This window comes from Caloenas nicobarica, chromosome 10, assembly GCF_036013445.1.
Source record: "Caloenas nicobarica isolate bCalNic1 chromosome 10, bCalNic1.hap1, whole genome shotgun sequence".
NCBI lineage: Eukaryota > Metazoa > Chordata > Aves > Columbiformes > Columbidae > Caloenas > Caloenas nicobarica.
This window is the reverse complement of record NC_088254.1, coordinates 3274400-3292047: the sequence shown is the minus strand read 5'-3', so window position 1 is coordinate 3292047 and position 17648 is coordinate 3274400. Positions and strand designations below refer to the sequence as shown.

The 17648-nt window shown below is 47.3% G+C and overlaps 1 protein-coding gene across 1 annotated transcript in view; it reads left to right on the top strand.

Annotated features, from left to right (window-relative positions):
- Positions 1-17648, top strand: part of HCN4 (hyperpolarization activated cyclic nucleotide gated potassium channel 4) — a 93513-nt gene that overhangs the window by 57815 nt on the left and 18050 nt on the right. The window contains exon 4 of the mRNA XM_065641697.1: positions 6760-6978. Within this exon, the coding sequence (XP_065497769.1) occupies positions 6760-6978 (219 nt within the window). The remainder of the gene's footprint in view (positions 1-6759; positions 6979-17648) is intronic.

Below are 17648 nucleotides of genomic sequence, written 5' to 3'. Positions count from 1 at the left end.
CATGAAGTGACTTGGCCGTGGTGCCCTTGCAGGACAGCTTCAGAGCAGCGGATTTGAGTCGTGTTTCCTTTACCTTAACACTTGGGTGGAGGCTGCTGTCTGATGGCAACAACTTCTTTTGCTTTTCCCATCTGACCCCGGGGGAAGAGGTGAAAGCAAGGATTGCAGCGTTACACACTTGGATGGAAGCTGCAACACAAGCTGCAGAGTGACCTGAAGAGTCAAAACAACCAGGTCTATTGGTAACTGCTGCATGAAGAACCTTCACAGAACCAGCAATGGCAGACACGCATGACGAGGGGAAGAATAATCGCATGGCTGGAGCACTGACTGAAAGCACAACACCTGGGTTCAGCTCCCAGCTCAGTTCGGTATGATTCCAGGCGAGCCAGATGGGGGGCTCTGAGAGTTGTTCTCCTTCCCCAGGTACTTTATTGAAAGGTGGCAGGAGACAGGACAGAGAAATAAAAGATTTAGCATAGGCACCTTTCTTAGGAGGAGGGAAAGATGCATCCCACAAGCAGGAGGGCTCAGCAGAGTCTTCAGGACAGGCAGGGTAGAAAGTTTCTATCCAGAGCGGAGCTTTACTCATGCTGCAGTACTTGTCTTCCAGCCTTGAGAGCCTGTGAAGCTGGGAATTAAACTTGCCTTGTGTGATTTTTTTTTTCCCCGCTTCTCCTCCACAGCTAAATCACCTTCACTTTTTCCACTTAATAGAAGTGGGAAAAAAAAAATTATCTCAGTGGCTGTCTCAGAAATGGAGCCTCATGAAACTGGGATGAAGAACTGGAGAGATGATTATATGCCCCACTTCTGCTCCAGAAGCTGTACAGGAATATGCCAGCCCCAAAATAGCTTGGTTTTAGGACATTTAACAAAGAGAATAATTAGTTCTGGAATAAGATAGTTTCTTCTCACAGTAAGGTTCTGTCCTCTAATCTCCTGAGAAGATTTCCAGATGTGTCAGTGGGACCAGCGATGGATGTGGATGGTGTGATTAGTGCAACAATTTACATGTTGTCTATACTGAAGTAATATTAGAGGCCACTGAGTCAGGAAACAAGAATAAAACGGTGGTCTGGGCTGATCTCAGACTTTGGTGCCAAGATCTTGCTGGTAGTTTCCGGAATGGCTCTGTTGGAGAGCTCTGATGGACAGGGTTGAGAGGCCAGGGTGGTATCTGTCTGCGACAGAGCTGGTAGGCTGGATTTGGGGACATTCCGTACTGACCTGGTCACAGCTCTGAGGAGATAAATATCCTTGGTGCATGACTGGCCTGATTGCACACAGGAGCCAAAAAGCTGGGATGGAACCACTGTAGGAAAAAAAGGAATGTTCTGAAGCTGCTACAACCAAGGGGAGCTGAGAGTGAGGTGCCAAATGCTTCGGAGGCTTTCTCCTTGAGTATCCTGGTGCTGCTTTTCCACCGCTCCGGAGTTTCCCACCCAGCCACTTGGCAGTTCATAAAACCAGCTCTGATTCCGATGCAGCAGGGAAAGAAGATTCATCACCTCTCATCTCTTTCCTAAAGGTTTGATCTTCTTCCAGGGGACCTGTGAAGGGTCTGCTGTTGCCAAAATCATATCAGGGGCTCAATAAATCCCCGGGTCCAATTCATCTTGGTGTTTTCCACATGCTCTGTGTTTCATCTTTAGCAATTGTCGAAGGAATCTCTGTAGGACTTCTTTCTGAGCTGGCTCTGAAATGGTAGGGAAGGATGTTTTTAGTATTAATTGCTCAGCCTCAATCTCATGGGCTTCAGCATTAGCTTCCCTACAGGGCACATTATTAAAAAGAGAAACGCTGGTGAGTCAGCTGCAGAGCATCTCCCCAAGACCCTTTCCTGGCAGCTTCTCATCAAAGGAATCTGAGCTCTCCTGAGACCCAAAAGCTGCTGGAAACACGTGGCTCCCTCCCTTGGGTATTGTGCTGAACTGATAAACCCTGCAGGGAAGGCAAATATCCCCATGTCAAATGCAGCGACCTTGCATAGGAATTACTAATCATCTTCCCTTCTACCCAAAGAGGGAGAGGAGCTTTCCTTTTGAGCTTATACCCCCCTCCCTGCCACCAAACACATTCTTGTGGTGTTGCCAATAGAAAGGAGGAGAAACTGATGCAGCGTGTGTTGTGGAATTCAGATCTCCCGTGTGATTCCTCACCACCCCAGAAGCTTCTGGTCCTTCAGATCCCTCATATCCTCACCCAGCAGCCATATCACACAATACCTCAGGTTGGAAGCTGTGTAGTAGATTCTCATGTTTTACAAAATCTAGTAGGGCTGCTTCACAATGGGAAATGAGCCAGGAGCCAAGGGTGGCCCTTGCACAGGCACTGCCCTCACCAACTATGGCCCAGTCCTCCCAGGGAGTCCAGCTGGAAGCAGCAGGAGATGGGATCAGAGGCAAGGCTGGAAACAGAGTTAAACAGATGTTCAAGGCCCAGAACTGGGCACAGGTCAAGCTAGGCCTGGATGCCCAGGCCTGAGCTGAAATGGAGCTCCAGGAGCCATGAGGGCATCGGCTGACTGGGGCAATTAAAACATACTGGTGCACTCAGAGTCCTGAGAAATCTTATCTTCTGTTAGATGAAGGCCATGCAAAGCTTTTCTTTGAAATAAGCCCTGAACAGGCGGGTTCTGTCCAATGTGAAGTTTGATCCATCATCTCCATTTCTTGTCCCCCTATTCCCTTCCTCTAAACTGGATGGGAAGGTCTGTTTTCCCTGCCCAGCAGCCACAGTGTTGTCCACGGAAGGGCAGTGATGTTCGGAGGCCTTATTTCACAGCTTGATGTGAGTGGTGTGCAGTAGCAAACCTGGAGTAACAACTTCTGGCCAGATAAGATCACTGTTCCCACAAATGCTGGAGTTTACATGACTGAAATACAGCCTTTCAGTACAGACAGCTCCTTAATACTGTGAAATGTCAGTGCCATAAATGAGGCATAACATTGTCCCCATCGTGCCCCTACCCCAAGAATTTGCCACTACTTGTCTGTGTCCTTACTCCTCTCTGTTTACTCTTCTCCTGTGAGGGTTCAACCAGGTACACTCACATGTACATCAGACCCAGGACATCCTATAAGACACCGTACTGTTTCTTTAGGTGCTTCTGTAAAGTCCTGCAGAACATTACCTTTGAAGAGTTCCAGGAACATGTCTCCAAGTATTCAAGGATGGATCTGAACAGAGGCATTACAGTCCAGACGCTAATCCCAGAGAAACCCTTATAGTCCTGCCAGTGTGGATGTTAAAAACAAGCTAGTGTGAGAAACCGCTTCAAAGTGGCTTTAACTCCCTTTTGCAAATGCTCTTAGTGCCTGGGATGTGGCTGAGATAACATCCCTCTTGACTGTGTTCGAGCACAGATCTGTAGCTCCATTTTAGCTTGCTTTGAGGTTTGGTTAACGAGGAGTCATTTTCTTTCTGCAGTTTAAGGCCTTCTTTACCTACCCTAATGCACCATTTTGGCCACTCCAGTGTATATGAAGAAGTACAACCCTCCCATTGTGGGGACTGGCATATATTGAGTATAGGGGTATGGCTCTTAGGGAAACAAGCTGTGTCAGGATAAGGCACCGTGATGCCATTAAACCAGTGTCTGCAGCACATTTGGAACCACTTGTATTAGTCTGACTTAAAGTACTGCATTCTCGACCTGCCTGCTTATTCTGTGGGAAGCAAAAGAGTGTAGAGCAGGCCTAAAAACTACAGATACACTGAGACCTATAAGCAAAGGGTCATCACATAGACTGTACCATGAGGAGCCGGTGCTCTTTATGGATGCCCAAATTGCTCAGAGTTTGTGTCCTAAAGGTACTTGCTCTGAAAGGTTTCCCCTTATGGAAGTGCCTCTCTTCCAGCAGTCCTTGCTCTCTTCTCCCAGCAGAGAGCACTGCTCAGGGTGTTTTTAAACGCTCCGTGTTTTGCTCCAGCTCTCGCCCCTCGGTCTGTCATTACTCAGCGCTCTGGGTCTGGCACGAAGCAGGCTGTCCTCCCGGGGAGCCGTGCCGCTGATGGGATTGGGGTTGTGACTCCTAAGTGCAGAGTTCCCAGGGAGCCAGGAATGTTTCTGCAGGCTATGGGAGCACAGTCATAGTGGATGTCGTGGTTTTGGATGACTAATTCCTACAAAACGCTGGCAAGCCTCCTCCTAAACAGCAAGTTGCTGGAAAAATGGCTTCTGAAACTTAAACCTGCCTGATACCGGATGCTCCCCTTAGGCTCTGATCATTTGTGGCCATTAAAGACTCTGGCAGCCAGTTTCTTGATATATCAAATTCCAGCTCAGCTATTCTTGTTCTGTCTCCCCAAATTTGCTTTTGAATTTCACCTTGGTATTTCTTTTATCCCTGTTCTCGATTCTGTTGTGGAGATGCGCTGCCCTATTTAACTGCTGCCACACTGAACTCTGAAGGCAGCAGCATTTCTGCAGTGGCCTTTGAGAAGCGCCTGCATGGGAAAGGAATTAATTTAGCAAGGAAAGGATGGGACAGGACACTGCCCCAGTAAAGCTGTGAATGCGCTGCCCACCTTTATGGGTGATGCACCATTTTAAGCAAAGGTTGGTCAAGCGTGACTGCTGCTGCCTGTTGTCTCAGGATGACAACTTCCCTGTTTCACGTGGACGAGAGATGAGCTAAAGCCATGGAGTTCACAGCATTTGCTGTTCTGTAAGTGCAGACGCCGTGGCTTTGTGACTGCAAGTACCACAGGGCTGAGGGAAAGGGACTGTGGCTCCTGGAAGCGTTAACAGTGAAGAAGCAGGGATGCCTGTGTAAGGTGTGTGGGCTGCTTGATGCCTTCCCAGATCAGAAGTTGGTCTGCAGTGTAACACAGAACCAGGATGGTGGAAAAATAGGCCCCCCCCACTTCTTTGGCCAGGACTCTGGAAGTCGCACACAGCCCTGGGTGAGGCCAAGGAGCAAACAGATTCGCTGCTTTGGTGCTTACGCCTCAGGCAGCCCCTGTGGTCAGATCCTTCCTGCTGCCCTGTACAGGCAGCGAAGTGCAAATGCTCTTTGCCTTCACCCATAGCCGTCTCTAATTTGAGCTGCAGCTCCTCACACACTGGCAAGACAACTGCATAACCAAGAATAGACACCAATGGCCACATTGTCTCTTGTCTGTGGATCAAGGGTAGTTTTTTCCAGTGCAGGAGGGTAGCAGGTACCTGCTTTGTTGGGGAGGTGAGCCCAGACAGGCTGGCGCCAGCGGGGACCAGTCTCTTCTGGGGCTGTGAATGTGCCGCTTCTCCTGTGTCCGCTTCCTTGTCACTTCTGTTGCTTTGCCCTTCTCGTTGCAGCGTGAATCAGGCCTGTCTTGCATAATGTAAGTGAATACGGCCAGGGTAACGCTATCCCGTCTTTGTCCATGTGCTTATCTCCTAACCGAGCATTAACATCCTGCAGAGGTTCCAGCTCTTTGCCACCGTTCACAAACAGCAACAGTTTCTCTTTACTACTTGTAAACTTCCTGAAATTTTCCATCAACATTAGTGACACTGTTTGCAGAGAGGTCGTCAACCATCCACCTGATTGTGATTGGATCCCTCCAAGGAGGTGCCCAGTAAACTCCAGAGCTCCCAGCACGACTGGTCACTGGTGCTGGGGCTGCTGCATCTCTCAGCGTGGAGCTCACAAGAGTATTGTCTGTCTGACAAGCCACAAACCAGACCTTCTGTAAGATGACCTTCTAAGTTGCCATGGTATATGTGTCTGCACAGCTATATCCATAATGTTAACACCTTCCTAGGAACAGAAAGACGACCGATGAATGTACAGGTTATGTGCTGCAATGGATGTCACTGAGGTATTTTTTCACATATCTTGTAACAGCAGTGTGTGATGACAGTGCATTTACTTTACAAGGTTTTGTGGCAAGGACTTGCCAGCATATAATACTCACAGGATAGTAAATGTACCTTGAGCTGTTCATGAACTCGGGCTAATCAGAATAATCATAAAACTTACGCTGTTTTTTCTCCCTATCCCGTGATGTAATTGCTGAGGTGCATCTTGTGATAGTTGCAGTGGGAGAGCACAGGGTGTCCAAAAGAAGCCGTTGACTTCAGCTGGCTTCTCATGGTGGCTTGTTGCATCTCTCAGATGAGACCATTTGTAGTTTTCTCAGCTCCCTGCAAAAAAGCAAAACAAATAACCCACCGTATTTAACACTGAGAAGAACTTGCTGTCTGCGCATTATCCTCTTAATTTTCTGCCCATCCCATCTCTTCAGGTAATGACCAGAGATCCTGACCATTTCCTAAATTGCTGGGGAGTGATTTTCCCCACTCTAAGATCTTGCTGCTGGCAAGCTTGCTCAGCCAGTTCCCTTGAAGTCCATTTCCCAGGGGAGTAATCATTTGCTTCAGTGTTCCTTCTCCCACATGTGGGTCATTTTGAAAACACCCCAATGCATCGTCTCAGTTTATCCCAGGTTACCAGTGTGTCAGACTGGCCGGCTTCCTTTCTGGAAAGTTTTGCTGGAAAGAGTACATGGAATCTGCAAAAACCCTGGCCAAAGTCAGTTGATGTCGGTTGGCTAAATTTGAGGTTTATTTTTGTTTTTAAATCGAGGGTGCCCAGCCCTTCCAAGCCACCAAAGAATTGAATTGCATGTTGAAGATATAGAGATGCCTTAAACGTGGAGTTTTGGTTCTAATGTTAGGTATTCTTTTTCCGAAAGGTGTTCAGCTCGGAGAATGTCTTGTCCCACTGCTAAAGCTTTGTCTGTCTGTCTGTCTGTTTGTCTCTTCAGAATGACTCCTGGGGGAAGCAGTATTCCTACGCGCTGTTCAAGGCCATGAGTCACATGCTGTGCATTGGGTACGGGCAGCAGGCGCCCGTGGGCATGTCAGATGTGTGGCTCACCATGCTGAGCATGATTGTCGGTGCCACCTGCTACGCCATGTTCATCGGCCACGCCACAGCCCTCATCCAGTCGCTGGACTCCTCGCGGCGTCAGTACCAGGAGAAGGTGAGGACTGGGCTTTGCAACCCTTCTGTGAGCCAGGGGTGGTTTATACACTGGCTGGAGGAAGCCAGAGTTGTGAGTGAGCCATGCAAGAGGTCGAAGGTGCCGTGTCTTTGTTGATTGGGAATTCATACCCATCCATGCACCCAAGCAGACCCTTAGGAGGAAGTAGATGCAAGATTAGATGAATAATAGCAGGGCAAGCTGTCTTTTTAGATCAACCTTATCACTGTCACTGGTATCTAAAATTGTAAAACACTTTTTACTTTCCAAGATCTTGTTTCAAATCCCACGTGAACGTTCCAGAATGTGCAGCTTTTGTTTAGCAAGTACTTTCTTTAAAACTATCCAAATTATTTACTTTGGTGCTCGTGGGTGAAACTACGTAACAAACTTCAAAGCACAGATTGAAGCTCAGGAGCACCGAACAGGTTCCCCAGGTAGCTATTGAATTAGTTGCACGGTTGTTGAATTGCATAATGTAGGGCACTGACAGAAATGTCACAACTGATCGGGTTACCGCTGCAGCGGCAGGAACTGCTGGTGGTGGGTTTAAGGCAATGCCGTGAATTTATACGATAAGGGGCAAACAGTCACCGTGATTCAGCCGATGAGGGACAACTCCTGGAGCTGCATCGATTCCTTCCCTCTTTCCATGCCGCCAGTGTGTTGCTGTCTGCACAAAGACATTTAGTTATCTCAAGCAAAGGGGCTGCTGGTGCGATGATATTTTTCCCTCTAGGACACAGACAAGCAAAAACTTCTGTCTTCAATATCTGGTTCAACCTGTAGGCCTGCATTTGATCTGAAGATTAAGAAGAGGAAGAATTAGGTGCTAGCCCTATTCTGATCCTGCCAGGTGCAGTTAGGTGAAAGGGGTAGCTGTTGTTCAAGTAGGTAAACTGTGGCTAGATGAAATTTGAAGTTCGGGGGCGGGACGGTGGGAGAAAGGATTTGTTAGATGGCCTAGGAACAGGTTTGAGATGTGGAGATGACAACGCTGAGCTGCAGAAAGACCCTGCAGTAGGCCAGGGAGAATCAGAGGCGGAGTCATGCTTTGAGAATAGGGAAGATCTCAAACCACAGCTAAAGGTAAAAGAGGGAAGAAGTCCAGGAGAAGAAGTGTGGAGGATTGGGATGCAACTAGAGCCCTGGGCTTTGTATAGAGTTTTACCATTGTGTAACAGGCTGGCTGGACTAATGCTAATTGAGAGCAAGGCATGCCAAAGAGAAGGACACTGCAGCACTAGGGACACAAGCCGATCAAATCTGTGTGTGCAGAGCACTTATTCAAATGTGTTTGAAGTGGCAGAGAAGTCAAGGACTGATTTGCACATCCAGCCACCTGGTCAGCCAGGCTGCAGCCAAGTTTACACCTGCAGGACTGGACACGGTGATTTTTTTTCCCAAGCCAGGTCCCCAGACAAGGGCAGAACTTGACCCTGGAAGTTGGACTCCAGTCAGTGCTCAGGGAAATCAGTCACCGGTAGGGACTGCGGCAGGGGTGGTCGAAGCCTGAAATGTTAAAGCCTCCTTAGAATGTGGAGATGTGAATGAGAGGATTAACAGATCCGGGAGAAAAGCTTTGTGCCAAAAGCAGTGGGTAGAAGGTGTAACAAAGGGTGTATTTCATCTGTAGTGTTATAGCAGGTTCATTTCCCAAGGTATTCTCCTAGGAGTAAAGCCTCAGGGATTGAGTATGTTCACATTCCTCTTGCAAATGGGACAAATGATGGTCTCAAAACAAATATGTATTTACTCTCTGCATTCCTTAGCACTTGAATAGCCATGATTAAAATGAGGCTGCTTTGTGATTTGCAGCCCTGCAACTCAATTTAGTTCGGTCCTCAGGGGACAATGTGTCTGTTGAAGCATATTATAAGCAAAGAATCTCAACAAGTTTGGAGGTCGATTGGTAGAAGCAGACAGTAGTTTAGAGACCTCTGCTGAGTACAGCTTTGGGCTGCAAACAGGGCTCAGCAGAGGCTCAGCCTACAGAGACTTTAGCAGCTGTTCTGGGAGCAGCCAAAGAAAGGGGAGACAGCAGGGAGGGAGAGGAACAGCAGAAATAACAAAATACCCGGGCAGGAACTGTACTGACAGGCTTTGCTTTGTGTAACTGTCATGACAAGGTTCAGGAGTAAGTTTGTGGTGAAGTCTCGGATTGTCTAGATCTCTGCCAAACCAACTTGTTCTTCACTTGTACAAACAGGGCTTTTGAGAAGAGGAATAAAAGCCAAGATGTGTTGTCTGTTGGCTTCAGCAGCAGGCTTGTCTCACTCGGAGGTGGATTTATTGAACATTTGGACATTCAATCCCTGCCCTCTCCAGATCTCCTCCTGTAGCATCTGACTTCATGCTCTGCTGGTTTTTGCAAGGCAGGGAAGCCGTGTAGGATCAGTGGGGTGGTAGGACGCCTGGAGAATTTGGAGAGAGAACTTGCACCCTCCGAGACGGTGTAGTGCCGAGGTTTCTGAGTACGAGTGGAGGGTCCCGTGTGGCCCAGAGCATTCACACCAGCTCAGGCACTGCCAGGGGCACAGCCATCGTGTAAGTCTGTCTCTGAGCCTCACTTAAAAAGCTCTGAATCACAACAGCTCTTTAGATCTGGCACTCTGAAGTGACTGTTTTATTTCCAGTCCCAGAGGCAAAGTTAGGAGGGACCTGTCTGTCCCGTCTTGCATTACTGAGTGTGTTATGCCCTACATTACTTGCCTGTGGTCACAGAGAGAGTCAATGGCAGGATCAGGACCTGACTCTTCTCTCTTAACCTCGGTCTGGTGTCTAACTCCGAAATATCTTTGCAGCCATGACTGGTTTCTATTGCTTACATGTGAGTCAATATTACTACAAGGATTCAAATCGAAAAATTTCCCGAAGTCACGTTGTGCAGTTCCGTGTTATAACTGAATTGATCTGACAGCTCTGAGCGGAGGGGAAGCCTCACGTATCTGTTCTCACCCAGTGCTCCCTGCTGCTGTTCTTCATTCTTATGCACCACCTTTCATACTTCTCAGACCTTTACTGCACTGATTTGCTTATTCCGAGTTAGTTTTCTGCCAGGTTAGTGGATTGGATTATCTTACTGTAGAGTTCAGTGAGTGCCAGAGTGCAGGGTGCTGGGGGAGCAGGTCCAGAAGCAAGAGCAGAGGCGCAGGGCCCTTCACAGCTATTCTTGGATTAGCTCAAGTCATAACATGTAAGTTCATAATTGACTGCAAAATTACCCTACAACCTGCAGTAACTCTGCCTCACAAGAGAGAAGGAGTGTTTCCTACTCAGGAGCTGGATAAACTAGGCTGATATGCAAGTTATTTGCATGGTTTTTGCAGGTTCCCCTGTTAATTTCTTTCTCTAATCCTGGATTAATATTTATGTCAAGTCACCACACACACACACACTCAGCCTCCCCAGCAGACTCAGTAACCTCGAGGCTTTGGGGAGCGGTGATTATTCTGTTTACTGCAGCCATGCTCCCTGGAACAAAGCAGAGAGACTCTGGGCTTCGCTCTCTCATCCCAGCAGGACGCAGGCAGTGCTGGGCATCCTGCAGAGAGGCTCGGCTCTCCCGCCTTATCTTCCCAGGTACATACAGAAGAATGACTGATGAGAGGTAGGAATTGCTGCTGTCAGCACCACAGAGCCCAGGAAAGCTGTAATCTCTCCTTCCAGAGCCTCATCTCTCCTCGAGATCTGTCTGCTACACTGGCATTCGCTCAAGCTCTCTGTGCTCCACATTCATTCCCCAGCTCCTCCTTCTTCCTGAACGATCCAGTCAGTGCCTCTTGTTCTTAAAATATATATTGAAACTGGGTAGACACTTGCATATTCACTTGTCAATATTATGAAGAAGCACCTGCTGCAGCACAGTGGCAAGGGGGCGAGCAGGTAACTCTAATTACAGCTCTCGGTTCCTAAAACAGCCCTGCTTAGCCATCAGCACAGTCCTTCTTGCCACAGTTTTATCCCATGGGCTGGCTGTCTAAGCAAAAAAAGCACTTTACTGGCCGACTATCAGCATTTCAGCCCTTCTGTCATCAGCTTGAATTCAAGAAAGAGTAATTGGGGAAAATTTAGTAACTGTGAAGGCCAAAGCATGACAACTGGAACGTTCAATCTCTGTTGGATGACAAAGCAAATGTTAGACCAGTATTTGCTAGAGGGTAAGTGAGACATTGCCTACTACACTGAGCTGAGGATCTGTCTTCTGGGCTTAGGTAGTCCCTGCCCTTTTTTGGAGACTAGCGGTAGAGAGTCTTACTAGGCAACAGATTTAAGGAGCGATTTTTTTTAATCATATGTAATTATAAAGTGTGGTGCTCACTGCTACAGGGTGCTGTGGGGGCCCAAAGTTTGATTTCAGGCTGGTTTACTATGCAGTTCGTGTTCTGAACTGCCTCCAAATGAAGGTGCACAGGGAATTCGGTGCAGAGCTCCTAGCTGGGGTCCTGGGTACAGTATAATCACATTACCCTGGCAACATGCCCTTGCTTATTAGCCCCCCTCCACCCCTCATTTAAGCACAGCTAATTAACCCAAGCACAGCACTGTACCAAAGTGATATTAATTGTTGTGGCTCCAGGGTTGGCTTAGCCAGTGCTACCTTGGGGACGACACCGCGCAGATACATTAAGATAACCAGCGTCAGCTGCTCTGTTAATGTGAAGTTGGGCCAAAACTCCCATTACTCCCACACCTACTCTGCCACAAACCTGTCAGCTGGGAAATTTCATGTTCATTACCACTCTGGCCAGGATTTGAAGTGCCGTTCCCAAGATGATTGGTCACCAATGTCTGTAGGTTCTCAGGTGGCATTCCCAGGTTCTTAGAGTTCAAAGGGCTTATATAGAAGTCCCCTCCTGAGCTAACATCTCAGTTCTGCATGTCAGGAAAGCTGCAAAGCTCCCTTACTTTTCTAGTGATATGTGTGAAGGAGAGGGGAGGGAGTGCGCAGCACTCCAGAAATTAAAGGTGCCTGGAAAATTTAATCAAATGCGAAATTTAATTACATATCCCAGTTGGAAAAAGTTTGGAGTACCTTGCTTTATCCTTTTGTGACTGCACACTAGTTGTGTGTTACCTCAGTCTGTTAAGAGATGGCCTTGAGTACTATTATGTCCCATGTTACTGTCCGGCAAAGCATTTGGGGTTGCTAACAAGGCTAATAAATAATATGTTGTATTGATTGTGTCTAGAAGGGCCTGTGCTGAGCACTGGGCTTGCTGGCTCAGCAGTGCCTCTGCGTAGTTTCTTCTGTAAGCAGGACTGGATTTTCTGGCTGGTTTGCAGCCCAGAGTCAGCAAGTGAAAGGAGCAAGGTTAGATCCAGCTTAATTTTACAGGAGGGGTCCAACTTCCCCCCTAAATGGCTGGAATAATAGAGGGTCCCCCATCCCCATCTTCTCTGCATACCCACCCACATGTGATAATTGCAACCTGACGTAAGCCGGTCCTCCTTTGAGTGGGGATTCGAACCAGATGACCCCCCAGAGGTTCCTTCCAACTTAGATCTTCCTTTGACTCTGATTTAAAGTCCCCAGGTGCTTTCAGGCAGTGAGCCGTCAGGATTCAGTGCGAACGGCTGGCTCAGGATTGTGCACGCAAGGCAGCCCTCCTTTTCCAGGTACCACAATTACATCTCGATTTTAGAGTGTTTGTAAGAAATAGGTAATGGGGTAGTATAAATAATGATTCGTTCACTTCAACTCAACGAAAAAATCAGAAGTTTGTGTCAATCGTTTTAAGGTTATTTAATCCTTTTCATGAAAGAATCCTGGGCTGGTTGTAAATGCAAATGTTTTCTGAAAGAAATACCTAATGGTTTCTTTTAAAAACATCTTGCAGTGCAAATTGCCTTCCCTTTATAGTCTTAACTAATCTGGGGTTGAGTAGTTTTTATTCTTGCAGGAATATTTCAGTGGTGAATGTTTTCTTGAAACTGTTTAGCCATGTGTTAGAGGGAAGCCCCACTGTAAAACACATTTTCTAGATATGGGTGCGGTGGTGATCAGTCAGCACTTAGAGCAGACACTTCAGTGCCCAGGGGTGTGTGTGTCCGTTTTACGGGCGGCAGTGCCTATATGGAACGTATGGCTGCCCTGAGGTGCAGAGGAACACGCAGTACCCGCTCCGTGCTTACACGAACAATGCAAGGAAGGAGTCAGCAACATTGCAGCATCTTTACAGAAAGAAAAATGAAACCGCCAGGTAGGTTGCCTTCTGTCAGCAGGTTTACGCCAGAGATTCGTCTTGGTTTGCTGTATCTGAGATGCTGTGATGATAGGTGGGATTTTGACGTCTTATTTCTGCGAGTGGAAGGCAGACCGTTGTGTTCTTCGAGCGGTGTGTTTGTGCGCGTGCGAGCACTGCCTGTGTTGTCACGGGAGGGAAAGGGCCGGCGCCTCAGCAGTTCGTCGCATCCCAGTGTGGGATTTCAAACTTCATTATCAGTTTTGAAATTCATTTTGGCACTTAGACTGTAAATAAATGAAGAAATACATCATAATGCGAAGAGCTCAGGCTCCCTGCTGAGCTGTCTCTCCTGGTAGAAAGCTGCTCCCAGCAATGCTGATTGCAAATTGCACAGACTCACTGTTCGCTTTGCCCCATCCCAGCCTTTGTCTGGTAGCAGATTTTACCTCATCTCGCTCTTTCTGCCCTTCTGATGAACGTGACGTTGATCTCTTTATCCCCATCGCGCCTCCAAATATGTGGATCCAGTGACAAGACCTGACATCTCCAAACCACCCTGTGATGTTTCATGGTGCTTAATGAATAATAAAAAGTTCATTGAGCAGGTCCGAAAGTTTCCTGTGCTGAACTACTGACTCACACCGGGATGTGGCCTCTCCAGCCTAGCAAAGCGTTCTCCTCGGGTGCCTTTCCCAGGCTGGAGCTTCTCCTGGAAAACAAGCCATCTCTGTAGCTGCGACGTACGGGTTTGTACATCATACATAGTGCAAGCTCAGCGCCGTGTGCTGGATGGCACCGTCGCCCGTGGTGGGTTCCCTGGCTTGCGCCGTGGCCGCTGCAGCCACATGGGAGGGAGTAAACAACTGTTTCATCAGGCTCATCATTGACCCTGCTCAGTCTGTTGACATCTCACAGCCCAGAAATGGGATTGTCTGCAGCACAATCCTTGCCTGAATAGGTGCTGATTAACAGCAGCCACGGCGGCTGATCGGTACAGCCATCCCCAATGTAAGGAATGTTGTATGGGAAGTGGAGAAAAAGCTCTAAGAATTTTCTGCTGGTGTCTGTGGTCTTCGTAACAAAGCAAGAGATAAAGAACCTGATTCTAGGAAAGGTATTATAATTTCTGAAGAGATCACTGCAGTAAGGGTAAACATGTTCCATGTTTTTCAGCATGTAATATGCAGCACTTAAAAATCATCCTCCTGTTCCAAATCAAGATAGTGCCCTGGTACACAAATGAACCCAGTCTTGGAAGAACTGAGAACCAGGACATTACATAAAGTTTTTTGCAGAATGGAGGTAGCTATCGAATAGCTTGCAAAGCTGTGGAGTAGATGGATGTGGGTTTAAATTTAGCTCATTAATCAAAAAGCAAAAGCAGCACTGATAATCTTTGGTGCTGTGCTAGATGTGGTCAGACTTGTTCTGCTTGACTTGGTACTGAAATAATCCCCAGTTCCCCCATCAGCTCTCCCCTCGTGCAGTCGCCCCAGCTCTTGTGCACTTACTGCTTCATCTAAGAGTTTCCTCGGGTTCCCCCTGTAAGGAATCCAGCTGTAAGCCCAGCTTCTTGCTGCCTGGCGGCCGGAGGCCATAGAAGGGACAGCATATGTCTGAGTACAGCTCCTCTCAATCACTTCCCTATTGCTGTGGAGAAGATGGCCATGTGCACATTTAATGTGATGAATGTCTATATTCTTGTTGGAAAACAGCAGGACAGTGCTCATGAACATGAGTATGGGTGTAGAGCCAACTGCGTTCTGAGTGTTGGCGTGGGATAAATTGTGATAGCCTGCGCCGCTTACAGTTCTGAGCAAAACTTCAGGAAAAGGGCAAAATTCTGTAAGCAAGATCTGACACTAAATATGCTCCAAGCATGGAGCTCTGTATAGGGAGACCAACAAAGATCGCCCCAGCAATGTCAGCATGGTTTTGTGTTAGAAAAGTTCACTTTTCTTCCCATAAACTGCTCACTCCTGGAAGCATTTGTCTCCATGAGAACATGTGTCTTGATCATTTTGAGTGAGGTGGAGATCTCCTGGTTGTAGAACAAATCCTGAGGATGAGAATATGAATGGTTTAGAAGACAAAAAACAGAACTCAGCATCTATTTGTTTTTGATGATTACTAAATGCTGGGGAGCTGACATTGCAGCACTGGTTTACTCCTAATCATAGCTCAGAGGAAATAAAACAAAGATGCAACTGTGCCCCATCAGGACACTCCATCTGGTGAATCTCATTACTTGATCTTTGCCCCTATGAAGCATTAATCCACACGAGAGAGCCACAGCATTGTATATCATGGCTGCCTATGTGGATCTTAATCCAGTCTCACAGGATATATACTACCAGCTTTTGAAATACTGTTAGAGCCTCTTAATTTTGTACTGAATTCAAAATGCGTTACCCTGCTTGATTCTCCTTTTTCTTACGCAAGTGCATCTCTGTTGACTTCTGTGATGTCCAGATTTGAAGCCCCTGACCGAGATGAAACACTGTCTCACGGTGATTTCAGCCTCTTTCTGGAAGGGTGCAAGCAGTACAGCTCTGTGTAGGAAATGCATATTTATTTTTGGATGGAGGGAGACAAGCATCCCAAGGGCCTTAGTTACAGTAGGTTACATGTGTGTGCTCATACTGTGAAAGTATCTAAGTGTGTTTGAACAAACTGAGATGCAAAAATGGAAATCAAGCTCTGAACAGTGATGTGTGTGGACCGAAAGAGGATGCAAAGAGGTGTTGGTGCTAGGACTGGGATGAGAGCAGCTCTGCTCAGATGCAGGATCTTTTTAATATTCAGAAGCAGGGCACGGAAATAGTCCAGCCTTTTCAGACTGCCAGAGAGAGAAGGATTCGTGACAGAGATTGAGGGCATGGATGAAGTTAAAAATATTTAGTTCCCTTTGGACTGTGAATGGTCTGAGCTTTGGTGGAAGGGGAGGGGAGTGGTGAGACAGCTGGGGAAAGTGGCCAGTTATAGAAGGAGAAGTACTCAGCTAAATGATTCCCTTCTGATAGATTAATACCTCCTTCGAGGGTTTGTTTGAGGAAAAACAGACTTAAGAAAATGAGTTAGGATTTAAATGGACTCAATTGTCTTCAGAGAGACTGAAATAATTCCTAAATGAGTCTTTTTAGCAGAACTCAGAGAGGCCGCTAATCTCTGTGCATTCCTCTGAGCATGGGTCAGACTGAGGACATGGATGGAGATGGGTAGCAAGACAAGTGCAAGGGAGAAAGGAGGCAAGAGGGGCTGTGAGGTTAGTGCTGGCCACCTCTGAAGAGCACTCAGAGGGGCATGAAGGGGCTTTGGAGAGTGCCAGGTCTGCACGGTATCAGGGCTTCGGTTGGAAAAGGAAGACCTGTAAATTCAGGGTTAGCAGGCAAAGTCTTTAATCCCCATGCGCTCTGCTGTTGATGTTCACCACACAGTCACTGTTACTCCTTTGCTTTCAGTTTCTGGTGAAGGAAACTTGTCCTGTTTTTACTCTGAGCTCTATTTAGGGACAGTGATTGTAGGAGAATCTGACAAGCCCTGAGGACTTTGCAGAGCAGTAATTTATTACTCTTTGTTACAAAGCAATACATCTATGTACAGTAGTGAATAAGCAAAGAGCCTGAGTCGCCCCATCCACCCTGTGCTTGTGAATCTGAGAGGCTGCGAGTATTTTTCCCAAGAAGCAAAGGTCAGTTGAAGATTGATAGCAAGTGCTTGTGGTGGGAAGAAGAGGGGCAGTGGGCAGGTGACTGGCAGCAGGCGATGAGGAGCATCTTGTGACGCTCGTCAGTGGTCCAAATCAAGACATGGCTAAATCTGAGAGTATGAGGTGATTTTTTTGGCAAATAATTTATTCAACAAAAATGTGTCATTAAACCAAGCAGAACTGTGTGTGGATTTAGGATAAATTTAATAAAAGCGAGTTGGCAAAAGCTGGGGCCTAATGATTTTGTTTTCCATAATGAGTGGATGTATGATGTCTAATTTGCTAGGTCCTACATATGTCTCAAATGCTGCAGTGCATCTCCAGTGGCAATAGACATCTGTGTTTAGGCATCTGAGCCAAGCAAGGCCCTAAACTTTCTGCATTTAAGAACGTAACCTGCAAAATCCTCGATGGGCTCCACCCAGTGAGTTGTCCCCATGTGAGGTGTTGGTTTCTGCTCCCTTCATCTTCCTCACTCGCTGCTGCAGACTGTGCAGCAGCTGGCACGGAACCTCAGCAATCCTGCTCATCGAGTGCAACGCTCATTGCCGATTCTCTGCCTGGCTGCCCGTGGGGAGGCGGTGACTCGCTTGACTTTGATCATGCTGTAGTCATCATGCATATTTACAGCCGGCTCCTCTGCTGCTAGCTACAGACAAAAAGCTCTGGAAATGCCAGGAAACCCCGAGTGTCCCCTCTGCCACCTTGGCTTCTTAGAGTAATTCCTTCTCGTCTCTGGTGCAGATCAAGTTGTTAGCATGCAAGGCAGCGCC